Raw genomic sequence first — 17,359 nt, forward strand, 5'->3', positions numbered from 1 at the left:
AGTGGTATCATTATAATTTCTGTCCACTATTTTGTAAATATTGCCCTGGGCTCCAGGAATTTTGTTTATTTCAGGTGGCCAGAAGACTTAAAACTTTAACCCATTCCCCCTCTGAGCAGTGGTTCTCAGAGTTCAGTATGCATCAGAATCACCTAATTAGTTGTGGGGTGAAGCCCAGAATATGCATTTTTAACAAGCATCTGACTGGGACAGGTGCCCATGGACCATGTTTTAAGAAATGCTATTATCAAGTCAGGTGTTTGTATAAATGCTATAATATTTTACTTTACCATTTGGAGTTCCAATTAATTAGGGCTTGAAAAAGGCTCTGGGTTATAGAACATAAACTATAAGTCCTCAATTCAGTCAATTAAAAATATGACATAAAACAAGGGTCACTAGAATCACAGATCCTTCTTTGGAAATATCTTCCCCCAAATATGTGGCTTCATTGTGACATATTTTACTTCAGGCCAATTATAAAATGGGAAGGCATATAGATTATCAAATTTGGGTAGTATTCTTTCTCCTCTTATATTACTGATTATTAGAAAGTATTCATGAAAACTATTTTCAGAGGTAAACAAAAAACATTATAGAGTTCTTACTTTAAGGCTATTTTGTAGGAAAGTGATTAATACATTCTGGCTGAGAACTACGGCTGCGCTATTCAAACTAATTATTCATGTATTGTTTTCATGATTTTGGCCAACTCCTAATATCATCTGTTGTCAATATTTTTCTAATTGACTCCTCTTTTAAGTAAGTTTCTTATTTGTCATGAGTGCAATAATGTTTGTAAAATCAAAGATTTCATGTGCTAGTAATATTTTTCTAATACTTTCCATAAGTGTCCAAATAAAAAACAATCATCTATGTTCCATCTAAAATCATCTCATGTACCAAAGTCATCCAGGAATCCCACCTTGGGAAATAGGATGCAAAAGATGCTTAGGTCTTACCCTCAAAGGATTTGCATTCTACCTCAGGAAATCAAGCATATGTTATGAGATGATAAAGATAAGCCAGGAGACTTCAGCTGTTGGCGAGAGGGAAACTCATCAAACATCTTTAGAAAGCAAATTTGTAGCAATGCCATTAGACTTATTTGTGCTCTTTGATCCAGTAATTCCACTTTTATGAACTAGCATTTGTGTATTCAAAAAATTGGAGCCATCTTGAAGGCCAAAATTAAAGGAATGATTATATTTTGGCATTCCTATATCATTGAATGCTACAATGTCATTAAAATCATCTTTAGAAATATTTTTTTAATGGTAAGTGAAAATATTTGTAATATAAGGCCAGGTGTGAAAACAAGATACAGTACAATCTGAAATATGGAAAATAGAATCCTTAGAAGATGAAGAATAGGACAAAATTGGGGTATATATTTTTTTTCAATTGTGAGATTATGGATGATCTTTATTTTTTGAACATGTTTCAATATTTTAACAGTTTTTACAATTATAGAAAATATAAATACACAAAATGTAATTTGCTTCATTTCCCTATGACATTTGTCTTGAGGTTTGGTCAGGGAAGAGATGTCCTACTTCATGTTGGTGTCAGGGTTTGCATACAGGGGACTGTGGATTGAGGTTACCTCATGCCTGTTAGGAGTATATTTTAATCTGATCATGAGGGTGAGTCTAAAGGTTTAAGTGAGAAATGTCCTCGCTTCCTCAAGGATCCAGGAAGTAGAGCTGTTGTGTCATAGCTGAAGTAGACTAAGGGACAATTGTTGTAACCTCAGAGGTTATAACCTGAGAGGTGGGCCCCAGGAGTAGTTTATCAACATACTGGCAGGGGCAGATGGGAATTATGATTTCATGAGCTGAACTCAGACATTCAGAGTTGAATAATAGGAAATTATGTACAGGGGTTTTTACATTCTTCTCTAATACTCTACTTTTTCTTCTCTGAAATTCCCTCCTAGTGTAGTAAATTGGTTTTCCTGGCTGGGCAAACTTACTGCACAGAAGACACATAGGCAAAAAGGAACACCGGTATAGACCCAGGACTATTGTCTCTGGAGACTCCTCTCTTCCTTCTGTAATTTTCTCTGGGAGGAGGCGAATATGGTAGGGGGACCTTTTGGGGGCTGTCCTGGGTTCTTACCCCATTCTTCATCTTTTGTCACTCTCTTGGGAGTCTCTTACCCTTTATTCATAACTTCCCCCATCTTCTCTGTCATCTATCTACCTTGAACCTCCTTTGCCTCCTGCTACTCTTGCAGATTACTCACATCCTTTTCTTATCTGTTCCTTCATCTTTGTCTCTTCTCAAACTGTCATCTTTCAGGTACTCTCAACAATGCCCACCCTGTTACCATGTCCATCTCTTACCCATCTCTAAGACCTTTCTGTCCCTCTTACCTTCTGTTTTATGTGCTACCTTTCTGACCTTCATTGTCAGTCATCTGTATTTACTATATATTTTTAATTTTTATTAAATTTATTGAGATGACATTGGTTAGTAAAATTATATAGGTCTCAAGTGTACAATTCTATAATATATCATCTATATATTGCATTGTGTGTTCACCACCCAGAGTCAGTTCTCCTTCCATCACCATATATTTGATGTACTTAATATTTAAAAAATAAATTTCTTAGTCTTTCATTTCATTGTCCCATCTCCTTAACTTTTGTCTTCTCCTTGTATCTCCATCAATGCTTCAGTTACCTTGACATCCTAAAGTAGTGTCACTTATTTATATGGATAATATTACCTGCTACATAGCTGCTTCCTCTCTGTTCAGTCTCCACAGTCATTCTGCCCGTTTTTTTTACTCAATATACTTCTGCCTTGCCTTCTTGTTTCTGATTTTTCCTACTTCATTTCACTCTTTTATAACCTTGGACTTTGAGTCTTCTCTATTTACCCTTATTTCCTGGGTGATCTTATTCAATCTCAAATGTAACATATTCAGAACCAAACTCCTGATCTTTCATTACAAACCTATTCCTCCTGTAGTCTTTATAACATCAGAAAATTTCAACTCCATTCAATCTCACAATCCTTGGAATCATCCTTGATTATTCTCTCTCTCTCACACCCCACATCTTAGCCTTCAGGAAATCCTATTTTCTCTTCCTTCAAAATATATCCAGAATCTGACCTTTATTTTTCTACCTCCACTGCTGCCACCTTGGTCCAAGGCACTAGAGTCTCTACCGTGGACCATCAGCTCCTCAACAGTTTCTCTGATTCCACTCTTGTCTCCTCTTCAGTCTGCTCTTAACAGCCAATAGAAAGCAGATCCAATTATTCATGTACGCAATATCCTTCAATGGCTTCTCATCACCTAAGTGGGAAAGACGAAGTCTCACAATGGCCTGTGAGACTCTCTATGTTCTGGCCCCATATGTCTCTGACCTCAACTTCTCCTACTGTAAGTCCTACTTCACTTCCCCACACTGGCTTCCTCCCTCCTTTTAGGCTTACACTTGCCTCAGGGCTATAAACCTGCTGTCCCCTTTGCCTGGATGTTCCCTGACCTTGCTAGTTCGCTTCCTTTAGGTGCTTCCTGCCGTGCTCACTGAGGACTTCCCTGCCTATCTTAATATGAAATCATAACTGGCCTGCTCTCCACCCCCAATACTCATTACTCCCTTTCCTGTTTTATTTTTATTCTTCATACCTTTCAGCATCTGACAGTGTATATTGTAACTCATTTATCTTACATATTTACTATACAGTAGTGCCCCCTTACCCACAGAAGTTATGTTCCAACACCGCAGTGGATGCTTGAAACTGTGGATAGTACTGAACCCTATATATGCTATGTGTTTTCCTATACATACATACCTACGATAAAGTTTAATTTATAAATTAGGCAATTTCATGGATAGAAGATTTGTTCTTACCATAGATCTTAGCAACCTCAACATAAAAAAATATTTTCTTTGCTTATTAAGTCGAGAACTTTCACCTTTACACTTAAAGGAAGCACTTATGGCTTCTCTTTGATGTATCTGAATTGCTAGCATTGCTACTCTAGCGCTTTGGGGGTCATTATTAAGTAAAAGAAGAGTTACTTAAACCAGGCACTGTGATACCATGACAGTCTATCTGATAACCAGACAACTACTAAGTGACTGCTGGGCGGGGAGCCTATACAGCGTAGATATCCTGGACAAGGGATGATGTATGTCTCAGGTGGGATGGAGTGGGATGGTGAGATTTCATCACACTACTTAGAACAACATGCCATTTAAAACTTATGAATTGTTTATTCCTGGAAGTTTCCATTTAATATTTTCAGACTGCAGTTGACTGCGGGGAACTGAAATTGGAAAGTGAAACTTTGGATAAGGGAAGACTACTGTGTTCCCTTTTTAGGCGGCAACCCCATGAGGGTAGAGGTCTTGTTTGGTTCATTGCTGAATGCTCAGGATCCAGAAGAGTACCTGTCCCCAGGGAGCCGTTACTAAGTATTTGCGGAATGAATACATGAATCCACTATCTTTTACTTTATGTCTTCTTCCCACCTCTTATACTTCACGCTATCCTCCAGCTGTGGCTTTAATTCCATTTTTGACCATTTGTTCCTCCTGCTTTCCTATTTCCCAATCCTGAATCATTTGCATCTACTTCCCTCTCTTACTTATTTGGCTTTGTTTCTCTTATTTGTAAGAAGTGGGTCATGTTCCAGCGCCACTGTTTTTCCCCTTACCATTTTGTTTTTCCCCTCCTTAGCTTCTGCTCTAGCTCAGTGAGGCTCACTTCTCATCTTTACTATTATAATTTTCAAATCCTTACTGTATTATTTCCAAAGCAACATAAGATACTATGTGCTGTGTGTAAGAAAACAGCTGTGGATGTGGCCATAAATTGTACAACCCAATGTTAAGAGGGAAACAGTAAAAATGAAGTATGTTATGAAATGTGAGTGATTGTTCCATAAAAAGCTATGGTTCAGCAGTACTTAGGGATGTATTTATTCAACTTCTTATTTAATGTCTCAAATGGAGATTCCTATTATTGATCTTGTGGATCATATATCACGCTTAGAATGACATAGTGCTGGGGTGTAATCCACAAATGACTGGCAAGTAGAATAACATATAATACAGGTATATAGTTACCTGGTGATAAATGTCCTCTCATTTATGAAGATCCAAGAAGAACACTGGTGAGCCGTCATAGTTATCTTTACTCTCTTTTTGAGATCATCTGAGGATACCCTAAAACATCAGAATAATATTAATGGCATGTTCCTGTGATGCATTCAGAAATTAGTTTCTGACTTAAATTGAATTTTTTTTGTTGTGTCCCTAGTGTGTAAAAGTATTTTGGGGGCGTTTTAAAGTAGTGTTTCATGTATGGGCATGAGGGTTGGGTTGGGGAGGGAAGAAAAGAGACACTTTTTTTTTTCTTCTTTTTTTTACTATGTGCCTGCCGTGGATCTTACACTCTGTATGTGAGCCATTTTATAGGCCTTACCTCATTTAATTCTCAAACTATCCCAGTAAGGTATGGGTGTTACTACCTCCATTTCAAATACTTAGTAAATAATGGAACAGAAAATTTGAAGCAAGGCCTGAATGTTTTCAATGCCTCTACATTTTTCTTTTCACCAACATTGTTTTTCCAGTTTGGAAAAGATTATACAGATTAATTTTTTTTTAAATTTTCTATAAATTGGTCCATTCTAAGATTCTACTCAGGGATTTAAAAAAAAAAAAAAAAAAAATATATATATATATATATATATATATATATATATATATATATATATATATGGGAACTAATATTGAGCACACATGAGATGTTCTCCAAAATCTTCAATTATAAGAAAATAAGCTTAGGGTTCAGAGTTTTAACTATAACTCGGTTTGAGTGAGTTTCTTAATGGCATTCTCTAAGCTTCTTTTCCATGATTGTTCATAAGAGCTTGTTTTGGGAACAAGTGATAACGTGTTGTTTTCTCTCTCCTCCTACCCCGTCCCTACCCATATAATTTTAAGATGTTTAGATGTTCCCCTCTGTTCTTATTACTCAATATGTGCTTTTGAGAAAAATCCATTTTATCTCTTTTGATATCATCTTCCACCTTAAATTGAAAATTATATTCTTCATATAAATTGGGGAAAATAGTAGTAAAGGAAGAGGAAACACACAATTCAGTTTTGACAAATTCTAAAAAAAAGATGATAAAGAGGACGTATGAGGAAATATTAGATAAGCCACAAATGTACACCTTGACATATCGTCTTCCCCTTGGTAATCAATTTGAGAGACTGACAACTGTGGGATGAAGAGACAGAGAGAGGGAAAGGCAGACAGGGGCGAAGCATTATTTTTATGAAAGTACTATAGAAACCACAGTGTTGGCCCATGATAAATGCTAATGATTTTAAAATTTATAAGTGAAATCCTGGATCAAAGTTATGCTGATAATCACTTTACAGTTGATGGTTGTATGAGCTATGCTCCTAGTAATGAATGTATCCAGTGTGTCCAAATTTGGCATAACTCCTATTATAAATAGTCCTATTTCTGAATTTTTAGTATTTGATTTGGAATACATGCTAAGATTTTTTTTTTTCATCTTATTCACATTTCTGATACTACCAGGTTTTTGTTATTTAAAAATTATCCTCCTGTTCCATCTCTATAAATGCACAGATGTGCTTGGGGTGTTTGAAGCTGTCCTTTCCTGCTGCAGAGCTTACTTTTTATTGAGAAGTATAAAAAGAACAAAAGAGAAGCCACATGAGGAATTCTGTCTGGCTGGAATAATGTTTCTGAAGCCTTGCTGTTTTTATAGTTCACAGTGAAATTTCCAGAAATATATGAAAAAAAAAAAAATAGATGTCTTGCTGTTATTGTGTTTTAAAGTAAAATTTCCAGAGACTAGTGGGAAAAAAACCCCAGTCAGTTTTAAACTTCTGCTTACTTAGCAGCTCAGTGTTATTTTCTTTAAGAAGATATTAACTTCTCAAAGGCTTCTGTGACCCAAAAAAGACGCATTTTGCAATCACTGAAATTTTTATGGCAACATGGGAATACAAGATAGCTAGAGTAGAGAAGAGATCGTAGGGCAATATTTGGAGGTGTGAAGAAAAGAGGAGCCTGTATTATGTAAGCTGAAAAACGACAGAATCAGTGGCCCAAGGCAAGGAAAGATGGGCCAATGTGGGTAGTCTGTTTTGGGGTAATTCTAGAAAGAATTTTTTCCTGTATGATTCTGTGCAAGGAAACATATTCCTTGTATTACGGAAACTCAATCCAAACTGGCTGAACCCTGCCCAGTCCTGCAAACATAATTTTAAGTTTCCAGGCAGCTGAAATCAAGCTTGGACACGCAGGATTGATTAAGTGTGACATAACAGCTTTTAAGTCTCCTTCAGGCCCTGGAAACTGTGGTCAGACATGAATAATATCCTCCTTTATGTCTTCATATAAATGGCATTAAGGTATAACCAGAGATTTAAAATATAATAATTTCTAGTCATTCCATTTTGCAGAAATTGAATATTTAATTACCATTACTTTAAGCCTATGCAGTCATAAGTAATATAGCCAAAATAAAAAGGTGGCTGGAGAGACAAGATCAGTTATTTTATTTTAAAAAAGAACAAGAGGGATTGCTTCCTTTCCCTTCTGAATCAGATTATTTTGGTTGAGGTAAGGTGTGTGGAAGGCATTTCATGTCATTTTTCTCCAGGAGAATACCAATCTAAAAAAATCAAAAAAATGAGGGAAAGGAAGGAAGGAAGGAAGGAAGGAAGGAAAGAAGGAAGGAAGAAAAGAAAAGAAAAGAGAAAAGAAAAGAAAAGAAAAGAAAAGAAAAGAAAAGAAAAGAAAAGAAAAGAAAAGAAAAGAAAAGAGGACGGAGGGAGGGAGAGAAGGAGGAAGAGGGGGAGGGGAGAGATAGAGAAGAAGAAGAAGAAGAAGAAGGAGGAGGAGGAGGAGGAGGAGGAGGAGGAGGAGGAGGAGGGAGGGAGGGAGGGAGGGAGGAAGGAAGGAAGAAAGAAAGAAAGAAGCTATTCTCACAAAATTCCTGATGCATATTTTTCCTCAGCCCATTGTTAGTTTGAAATTATATCATCTATTTGAAGGCTATGAGCATATCTCATCAGGCATACATAATAGTCTCTAAGCTGAATGCTTGACTAGTTTCCTTTTATGCTTTTGCCATTATGATTTCACATCATCTTCTTGTCCACAAGCTTTCCTGGGATCTCATTCTTAGCCAATACAGCCCAGGCCCCTTAACCTGACATTCGGGCTTTCTGTAATCCCACCCAAACCTACCTTTTCAAACTCAAAATTAAAGTTTTCTTTAACACCAGACTGTCTAGTCTAATGGAATTCCATACCACCGAGCCTCTTCTCACCAGTTTTTTCACATGAGAGGACTTTGGTCACTGCAGGTCCAGGTTTCTGCTTCCTTCCAGTCTCTGCTCAAATGGGACATTATCAAGTCTCCCATAGCCTACTATCTACAGTGCTGTGATGTCATTTTCCACATTCCTTCTTGAATTGATATTATCAATTTATGTCTTCTCCTTTCCTACTCATATCCTCTTGCTCAAAGAATGTTGCCCCTTAGTTGGGAATGTCATCCTCTTTGATGTCGTATCATTTAGAGGAAGGAGATTTCATGGAGAGGACTCACGTTCAGCAAAACGGGTAAATTAACTCTGTAGAGCAGAAGCTACATGAGCATTTCAGACACAGCGTGCTCTATGAACCCAACAAATCCCAGTTACTCATTCACAGGATTTAGTCTGGCTTTGCTTATAAAACCCTAGCTCTCTATTCTAAAACCTGAGTATTTCCCCTAGATTTTGTCATTCTAATCACCCACAGAAAGAGTTACTGATGTGCCCTAGTGCGTTCCTCAGTGGTCACCTTGCTGCTCAAACATGACTTTCTCCTTCCTGGATCCAGATTGTTTATCATTTGTTCCTTTAATTCAACCTCCCATGTACTTCTTCTCCCATATTCCAATAGTTCATTTTCTTTCTTTGTTTTCTCTGCCTCTGAACAGCATTTGACGAGGTTGATTGTTCCCTCATTTTGAAACACTTTCTTTCTTACAGCTTTTGAGACAAAGCAGCCACCACAACAATCTTGCCTTGTTTTCTTGCTGTCTCATTGGCCGCAACATTTTAGCCTCCTCTGCCACCTCTTCTAGATGATCACAAATGCTTGCTTGTCCTACCAGTCTGTCTGTGGCCATCCTCTCTTCACTCCCTATACTTTCTTCCAGGTCATCTAATCCATCTCCAGCCCAGCCTATCTGCTGAGCTCCAGACTCATGTCATTACCTAATTAATCTCTACTTGGATGTCTAACAGGCTTCTCAACATCAACATGGCCAAAACAGAAACACTGACTTTGTCCAATGTTCCAGAATGCTTTCCTCCACAATTGTTTCCTTTTAGCACCAAAAACTAAGACTCAGTCTTATTTTTAACTCTTTCATCATAACCAGATTCCAATCCAAACATAAATCCTATTGATTGTACCTTAATATATAACCTGAACTCAAAAGCTTTTATTTCCAATGCTACTACTTTGAGCCAAGCCACCACCATCTTTCTTCTGGATTACTGCGTCAGCCTCCTGACTGGTTTCCCTGCATCCCATTGTGACCAGTATTCCATTCTCCTCACAGCATCCAGAATGGTAACTCTAAAGATAGAATCAGATCTTGTCATCTCATGATTAAAACCTTGCAAAGACTTCCAACAATGAACTAGCATAAAATATAACCTCCTTACAATGACTCGCAAGGTCCTGTCACTGTCTTAGTATTCACTCCTTTCATTATTTCCCTCATTGGTTATATATCATTTACACTGGCCTTCTTTCTGGTTTTCAGTCACTCCCTAAGCTTATTCCTGTCTCAGGGATTTATACTTGCTCCTCCTCCTACTTGGAGCTTCTGTCCCTTAGACTGTGACATAGCTGCCTGTTTCCCATCATGAAGATCTCAGTCCAAGTGTCTCTTCTCTCAGAGGCCTTCCCTAAGCAAGTCTCAATCAGTCACTATCACATTAGTTTCATCTAATTATGTATTAATATCTGAAAAAGGATCTTATTTATTTACATTGTCTGTCTTCCCCAACTGCAACATGAATTTCTTACAATAAGTGCTTTTTAAATTTACCTGTATACATCCAGCTCTTAAAATTGTACCTGGAATATGGAAGGGTTTCAATTCATACTTGTTGAGTGACTGACTAAATGTAAAGTTGAAGATGTGGCCCAGAGGATTAAGTACTATTTATAAAACTTTTCTTGACCTCATAGTTAACATTATATTTTAGCTGAGACTAGAAGTTGGAGATATCTTGTACTGAAGAATCACCAATGGAAGCTTCTTACAATAAAAAAGTGCAAATTGACAGCGATGGGCTGAAGAATCATTGCAGTGGCTTCCTGACTGGCTCCTTATTTGTATTCATTAAAAAAATAGCTAAGGTATCATTAAAGATGGCAAACAATAGCTATGTAAACTTGTGACCTATGCTGAAGTAAATCAGACGACTTCAGATGTGATGAAAGAATTTCAAAAGCCTTTACATTGTTCTCTGAACTTAGGAAGACAGTAGAATTGAATTTATAGAAGAAAATAAAAATGGGATAAAATTTTTGTGAATAAGCAGTATATGCTAATTGAATAAGAAATAATACTGACCATGTCTGAATCTAAAATACGGCTAAAGAAAGTATTCAGTCTCAATACCTGAAAGGTAACAATGTGATTTGATAAGTCATTTTATTGTTAATTGCTGAAGTGAAACATATCTCTATGAATTCAAATAGTTTCCCCTCTCCATTCCCATTACCCATGATTCATAGCAAATTAAAACCTGGAAGGGCCCTTGTGACTATCTTTTAAATTATAAAGACCTGGTGGATTTAAGGGTCTGAGCTAGTTTCCTCAAAAGGCTTAAGAGGAGGATAACAGAGTTCATGACTAGCAGAAATAGAGAGGAAATATGAAAACAGGTAAAAGCACAGGTCTAGAAACCTGGAGGTCTTAATTTGGAAGTTCACAATTATTTTGGTAGAACATAATACACATGACTTGAGGAGGAAGATAGTTGCTACAAATCTATGTACTTTCCTGGGAGGGTGAATTGTACAGGGCTCTCCAGTCCTGGGGCCAGAGCTTATTGACTTAGAGTGTGTATGAAATAAGATTTCTTATGTAATAAGTGTGGTTGTTTACTTTTTCATTTTGTCCAGACAGAATGGAGCTCAAGAGATAAGAATTATATGGTCAGCAATTAAGTCCTGAAGAAATACACAGTCCTGGAAGTACTAGGTTGGTCTAGGATCACGTAGACCTATGTGACTCAGCAGGGAAGGGAGGAGACTAAGTAGGTAGAATTGGTCTGAGCAAGAAGACAGGACCAGGAGCCTGAGGAGGCAGAAGGGGAGTGCTGAGTGTGCAGGCAGCAGTGAGACCTGAGAGCATCAGAGAGCATCAGAGAGCGTCAGTGATTCACCTCCCTCCACTCTGTATCCTGCCTAGATGTGGGCTTGCCCTCACTGGCCATTTACCACAAGGAAGCCGGAGGATGGAAGGGGAATCCAAGCCCCAATTAACTCAAATGGGCCAGGCATTTAAAGTATCTTCTTGTGCCCGAGCATGGATTAATTAAATGGTTACTTGTTTAAAAGTGGAAAATTTGGTTCACTCATTTGTATAGTCAACAAATATTTCATGAGTTCCTTCTTTGGACCCAGTCTTGTGCTAACCACAGGAAGTATAGCCTGTATCTGTATCTACAACCCCTTATTTCTGAGGCCAGTGGGTGCATTCAGTGTCAAGACAGTCATAATTTCACAATAAGCTAAAACAAACAAACAAACAAACAAATAAAAACACACAGGTATCAATTTCTCTATATTCCCCAGCCAAAACAAATTTTTCCTGCTGTTAAACTTTCACAGGAAAATGTCTGCAGCTTTCTAATTACTTACTGCTTTCCTCTCTATAACTATATTTTATTTTACTCAATTTGACTATTAGTTCCTTTAGAATAAGATTACTGCTTATTTCAGTTTTGTATTACCTACAGTGTATATGTATATTACACACACACACACACACACACACACACACACACACACACGGGCTGTAAAAGAATTGGGACTCTCTTCTCCCTTTACTAGGCACTGGGATGATGATAGAGAAGTTGTCCTTCAAAGATTTCAGCTACTAAGATAACACTCTTATTAGTTAAAAAAAAAAAGAAAAAATATATATGTATACATATATATATGAACAAGTATATAGATAAAACATATATAAAATAATGAATATATTCAATATATGGGGAGATATATTAAAATAGTATAATTGAGAGCTATGAAAATGAGTGATAATTATTTTCTTTTTTATTCTATCTATTTTTTAAATTATGTACGAGGAACATATCTTACGTAACATACACCATCAAAAAAACAGAAAGTAACACATTAAAACAGCAAGTGTATATTTCAATTATTAAGTAAGATTATATTAAGGGCTGTACACATGGAGTTTCTTTTTCTTATTATTGTTTTGGCCCTAATAAACAATTAAAAGTTACAAATAAGTCTTTGCTTCTACTAAGTTGTACACAAAATATAAATCTAGAAAAACGCTTGCTGCTTATAAAATTGTCCTAATGTATTCATATACAGTTACTCATATTGTGTAATTATAAACATATTAGGGCATGCTTTCCCCACAATTAAAATAAAATAAAGAAATTTTAATATTGAAAAAAAAAAGTTACAAATATGTATTCAGCCCCAACATAAAGCTCTAAAGAAAATAAAGTTTTCTCCAAGCTCTGACCTGCAAACTTGAAATAGAGAAGATCTATATACAATTACATGATTTTAAGGATGTGAGAAAAAAAATCTATAATTTTATCCGTCATCCAATTCTTACAAAACAGGAAAAGAGTCAAGAAAAGTTTGGTTTCTGGGAAACATCTCACTCCATATTTTTTCTAAGAAAGGTGTCTCATTTGCATAGATGGGAATAAACGTTGAGAGAGTATAAGAGTTAGAGTATCAAAACTATCATTTATTAAGTGATAGTGATAGCAGTTAGGAATTGTTTGTTTTGAGATAAATAGAAACGTATTACAGTGCTTGAATTAAAGACAGGACTAAACAGGATGTAGTACCTATTTGGCATGAACAACCAGACCTCTATGGCAGCATGCCACTGCTGTCAGTTCGAGTGGAATCTAATTTGAAATACCAAGCCATTAACATTCTATTGCATATTTACACCATGCTAATAATGCCATGTGCATTATTCTCCCCAGAGTGCCCTCAGGGGAGTGAGAAAAGCAGGAGCAGTAGCAGAAGCAAGCTAGTTTTAAGCCATGTAAGGATTTGACGCATCTTGCCAGAACTTAGTCTGGGAGGGAGATGCTCAGTCTGGTAACAGCATCTTCTGGAATTCTGCTGTGGTACAACTCATGGATTTTCCACTTCATCTGAGTTTCCAAGAAGAGATTCTAAGGTTGACTTCATTAGAATCTTGACTCATTCTTCCTGTTCATATATGGGCTGCTAAAGAATTGGGACTCTATTCTCCCCTTACTAGGCTCTGGGATGATGATGGAGAAGTTGTCCTTCAACCATTTAAGCTACTAAGATAACACTCTCATCACTTAAAAAGGAGACATTTTCATATTCAACTACTGAAAGCAGTAGTATTAGTTTGGTACTTGAGATGATATTATGAAGTGATGAAATCACTATATTTAATAGCTTTGAAAAACATAACATTAATTTTTGCAACAAAGCCTAACTCTCTCTAACTCTAGACTTCAGTGCAAAAAGAGACTATTCAGAAGACGTTCTTTCTCAGAGGTTGTATTTTCAGTTGACCCATACTTGAATATTTTTAAAAATATAAACTTTTATATGAAATCCATTTATCTCTAACAATCCTAAATTCCCTATCTGCATTGTAACCAATGAATCTGTATAAGTAAATTGACTGTTAGCATTAGATTTCTATTTCAATTAAATGTATAGGGTATTTCTTATTTTAGGAAGTTAAAACAAATATCAGATATAAATTTTTGAATTACATGTTAAAAGACATGTTATATACATGCTATACTATATTGAATATAATTGGAAAAGTTAATTTTTTTAATTACCATTATTTCTCTCTCGCCCTCTCTCTACCAAAACATTTAATAGTTTATTATAAAATGTTATATGCATTAGAAATAGTAGAAAAACATATGTATACTAAAATAGATTTTAACCAAGAAGATTTACCCCCAGTTATGTGATTAAATAAATTAATCTCAAATTAATCTCAGATACGGTTAAGTAGATTTATCTCAAGTGAGGCTACTATGCATTGTTTAGACATATGTCTATTAAGAAATATCAAAATGAAATAACTTGGTTTAAGAAGTTCTAACAATACCTATTTGGCCTAAAGATATATTTCCTTTTTTAAAAACTGTTTAGTGAAGAGGAGTACTATAATTTATTCTAAATGGATATAATTCTTTTATAAGTTTTCAGCTAAACCACACTAAATGAAATCAGACCCTAGAGGACAACAATAAACTTCATTTTGGTTGGCTTTAGAATTCCATTCACCATTCTCCAGTCAATATCCAACTGGAGAATTTAAGTACATTGGAGAATTTACTCTGCAATTTGAAAAAAGGAATCCATTAAAACAATGATGATTAAGCTAAGATCAACTGCAAATCATTTAAATGTTTTATATTAATAAAAATATAAAATGTCATCAATGGAAATACTTTGCTAGTCACAGCTACCAAGTTTGTCCCTGCCTCAAAATTATCATCACTGATAAAACTAACAGCAATATTAACAAGTCCCCTTTAAATAAAATTTTATAAAATAAGGTCATTTCCCCGTAATTTAAGTTTAAGAGGTGAACACCAATAAAATACAGGTATCATTGTTTTATATTTCTTGACCATCAATACAGACGTAAGTCTACATCACTTTAATATAAACAGTACAAAATGTGCTGCAATATAACAACACGGACTCTATGGTCTAATTTTCTCAAAATTATTCAAAGGCAAGCTGTCTTATAAAACTCAAATGTCATGGGCTCCACAATACGGGATTGTGTGTAACTCTCCTACTATAAAGTTGTGTCTCCTTTTTAGAAATAACAGATTAGCATAAACGGGATTTTTCCAAAATAAAAGTGATTGAGTAGAAAGTAAGCTTGAATTTGCCGCCATGTACTCAATTTGAAAAGTGGCAAGAAGCCAGAAAAACTTCACTGCCACTCAGAGAGGTCATGCTTTGCTCACTTGCCATCTGTTATGTATCCTGGATCCACTCTGGAAACCAGCTCAACTCTAGTAACTCCAGCTCAGCTCACACTCCCTGATCTGGATCCTTTGAAGAGCAGCTTATTTCTTAATGCTAATAGGAGGAACCGTTTATAGAATACTTGCTAAGTGTTTAATTCCCATCAAAGTCCTATTGGCAGATCCTGTTAGGATGCTTGTTTTACAGATGACAAACTGAGGCTTGGATTGGTTAAGTAACTTGCTAAGGAACAAAATACTAAGTGGCAAAAGCCAGAATTTGAACCTATGGCTCTCCTGCTTCAGAATTTGTATCCTTAACTCAGGGGATCCCACTTAATTAGTTATGTTTATTCTCTCATTGTGGTGAGGTCTTAAATTATATCAGAAATCCTTTTCAACTTTTTCTGGGGAGTAGGGTGTGGAGAATGTCTCTGTCACTTTGTGGAGACAAAAGTTTAGCTGAATCCTTTCATGTCTGCTCATTCAATACAACATTGTAACCGTAAGAAAACTCAGAGAAAGGTGTCAGGCAGAACTCTAATATCTAGTAATGTGCAATTCCAGGTAAAGTGCTCATTGAGCTATTTCCCTTGAGGAAAAGGGAGAAAGGCCTCAGTGTCCACACTGACCTCCACACGCCCTTCCCTCCCTCCCTCACCCCCTCCTTTTCCCCCTCCCCACATGCTTACCTCAGTCAGGAATAGGTATTCTGAAAAAATCAAGAGGGAAAGTAATGTCTGGGTTTCAGGCTGCTCTGATACGTGCACACATTTACCTTGGCTGCCTGTATGGATTCTGCTTTCTAATAACTTGACCTCAACTTGACCTCAGCGAGTGGAGTAAAGGGGTTCTTTCCCTACCCCCATTTTTCACCTGTTGTTCACATTGTGAGCCGGAGGAGCCTTTTCACCTTAGTTGTTGAGCTGAACTTGCTTCACAGTTTGCTCCCCTGTTTGGTCACAGACTGTCGGAAAGTCAGTGCTCACTCACCTGTCACAGCGCAGGTCGGTGCCAAGTGCTGGAGGAGGGGCGCCCCGGCTTACCTGAGCACCGCTGGGGCTCTGCTGGCACTGCCCCTCCACACTCACGGTCATCAAGCCCAAGAAGCAGTTAACTATTACTCCTTTTCGCCACCGCAGGGAAGTGTCAGAAACCTGAGCCACTCCCTGTGCCTCAGTGCATGTTGGGAGTGTTTACTTTCTTTCCTCGGAGCAGCTGATAGGAAGACTCCTTTGCTCCTTGTCACACTTCTTGAGAAGTGAATTGACATTCTGGTTAACGCTTTAACCACTGAACTGGACTAATTCTAATCTCTACTTTCTAGTCTATCCAGACTGTAGAGAAATAGTCTATGAAAGAAATGACACCAATTAGGACTGACTGTCATCATTCACTTGTCTTTCAAAACTTTTTCAATTAGAAATTTCATAATTTTCCTTTTTGTGTGTGTGTGTGCCACCTCCTTTGTCCCTCAGTACCTTTTCACCCAGAGCAGTGCTTCTCACACCTCAGGGCCTCAGGGTGCACCAGAACCCTAATGTAACTTGCTAAACCTGAACACCCTTAGGCCTTTGCACCTATGAGACTCTGATCTGGGGTAGGCTGCTGGCACCTGTTTCTTTTCAATAAGCTCCTCAGAAGAATCTGGTAGACATCAGCGTTTAAAAACTATTGTAATAAAGTATAACAGGAAATGAACAACAATTGAGTTGTTATCTACTGGATTGAATTTGGGGATTTTGCTTTTCCTCAGTACCTCCAATTTCAAAAAGAGCACCCATGTCTAGTTAATTAGACCTATTGTGGTGATCATTTTGCAATATGTACAAATATCAAATCATTATGTTGTACACTTGAAGCTAATATGTTATGTCAATTATACCTCAAGTTTTAAAAAAGGGATAAAAACATTGACACAGCAAAAAAAGAAAAAAGAAAATAGGAGCTCCCTCTTTGAAAACTACTGAAATACCAGAACTTTTTATTTTTATTTAAAATTAAATAAGATCAGTCCAAAAAAAAAGAGGTAGGCACGAAAGACTTAGAAAGCC

General features: G+C 36.7%; 1 protein-coding gene across 3 annotated transcripts in view; it reads right to left on the reverse strand.

The window, feature by feature from the left end:
* The window catches only part of RASSF6 (Ras association domain family member 6), a 55,799-nt gene extending 39,287 nt beyond the window's left edge, over positions 1-16,512 (reverse strand). The window contains exons 1-2 of one of the 3 annotated variants that reach the window (XM_019720835.3): positions 16,352-16,512; positions 5,094-5,192 (exon numbers count right to left, since the gene is read on the reverse strand). In XM_019720835.3, the coding sequence (XP_019576394.3) occupies positions 5,094-5,152 (59 nt within the window). In that variant the 5' untranslated portion in view covers positions 5,153-5,192; positions 16,352-16,512. Of the gene's footprint in view, positions 1-5,093; positions 5,193-16,298 lie in introns of all 3 variants that reach the window. The other 2 variants (XM_074324460.2, XM_074324461.2) reach the window with 2 other exon arrangements.
* Between the last annotated feature and the right edge of the window lie 847 nt (positions 16,513-17,359).

This window comes from Rhinolophus sinicus, chromosome 1 (genome assembly GCF_057876585.1).
Source record: "Rhinolophus sinicus isolate RSI-liver-muscle chromosome 1, RSI-T2T, whole genome shotgun sequence".
Classification (NCBI taxonomy): domain Eukaryota; kingdom Metazoa; phylum Chordata; class Mammalia; order Chiroptera; family Rhinolophidae; genus Rhinolophus; species Rhinolophus sinicus.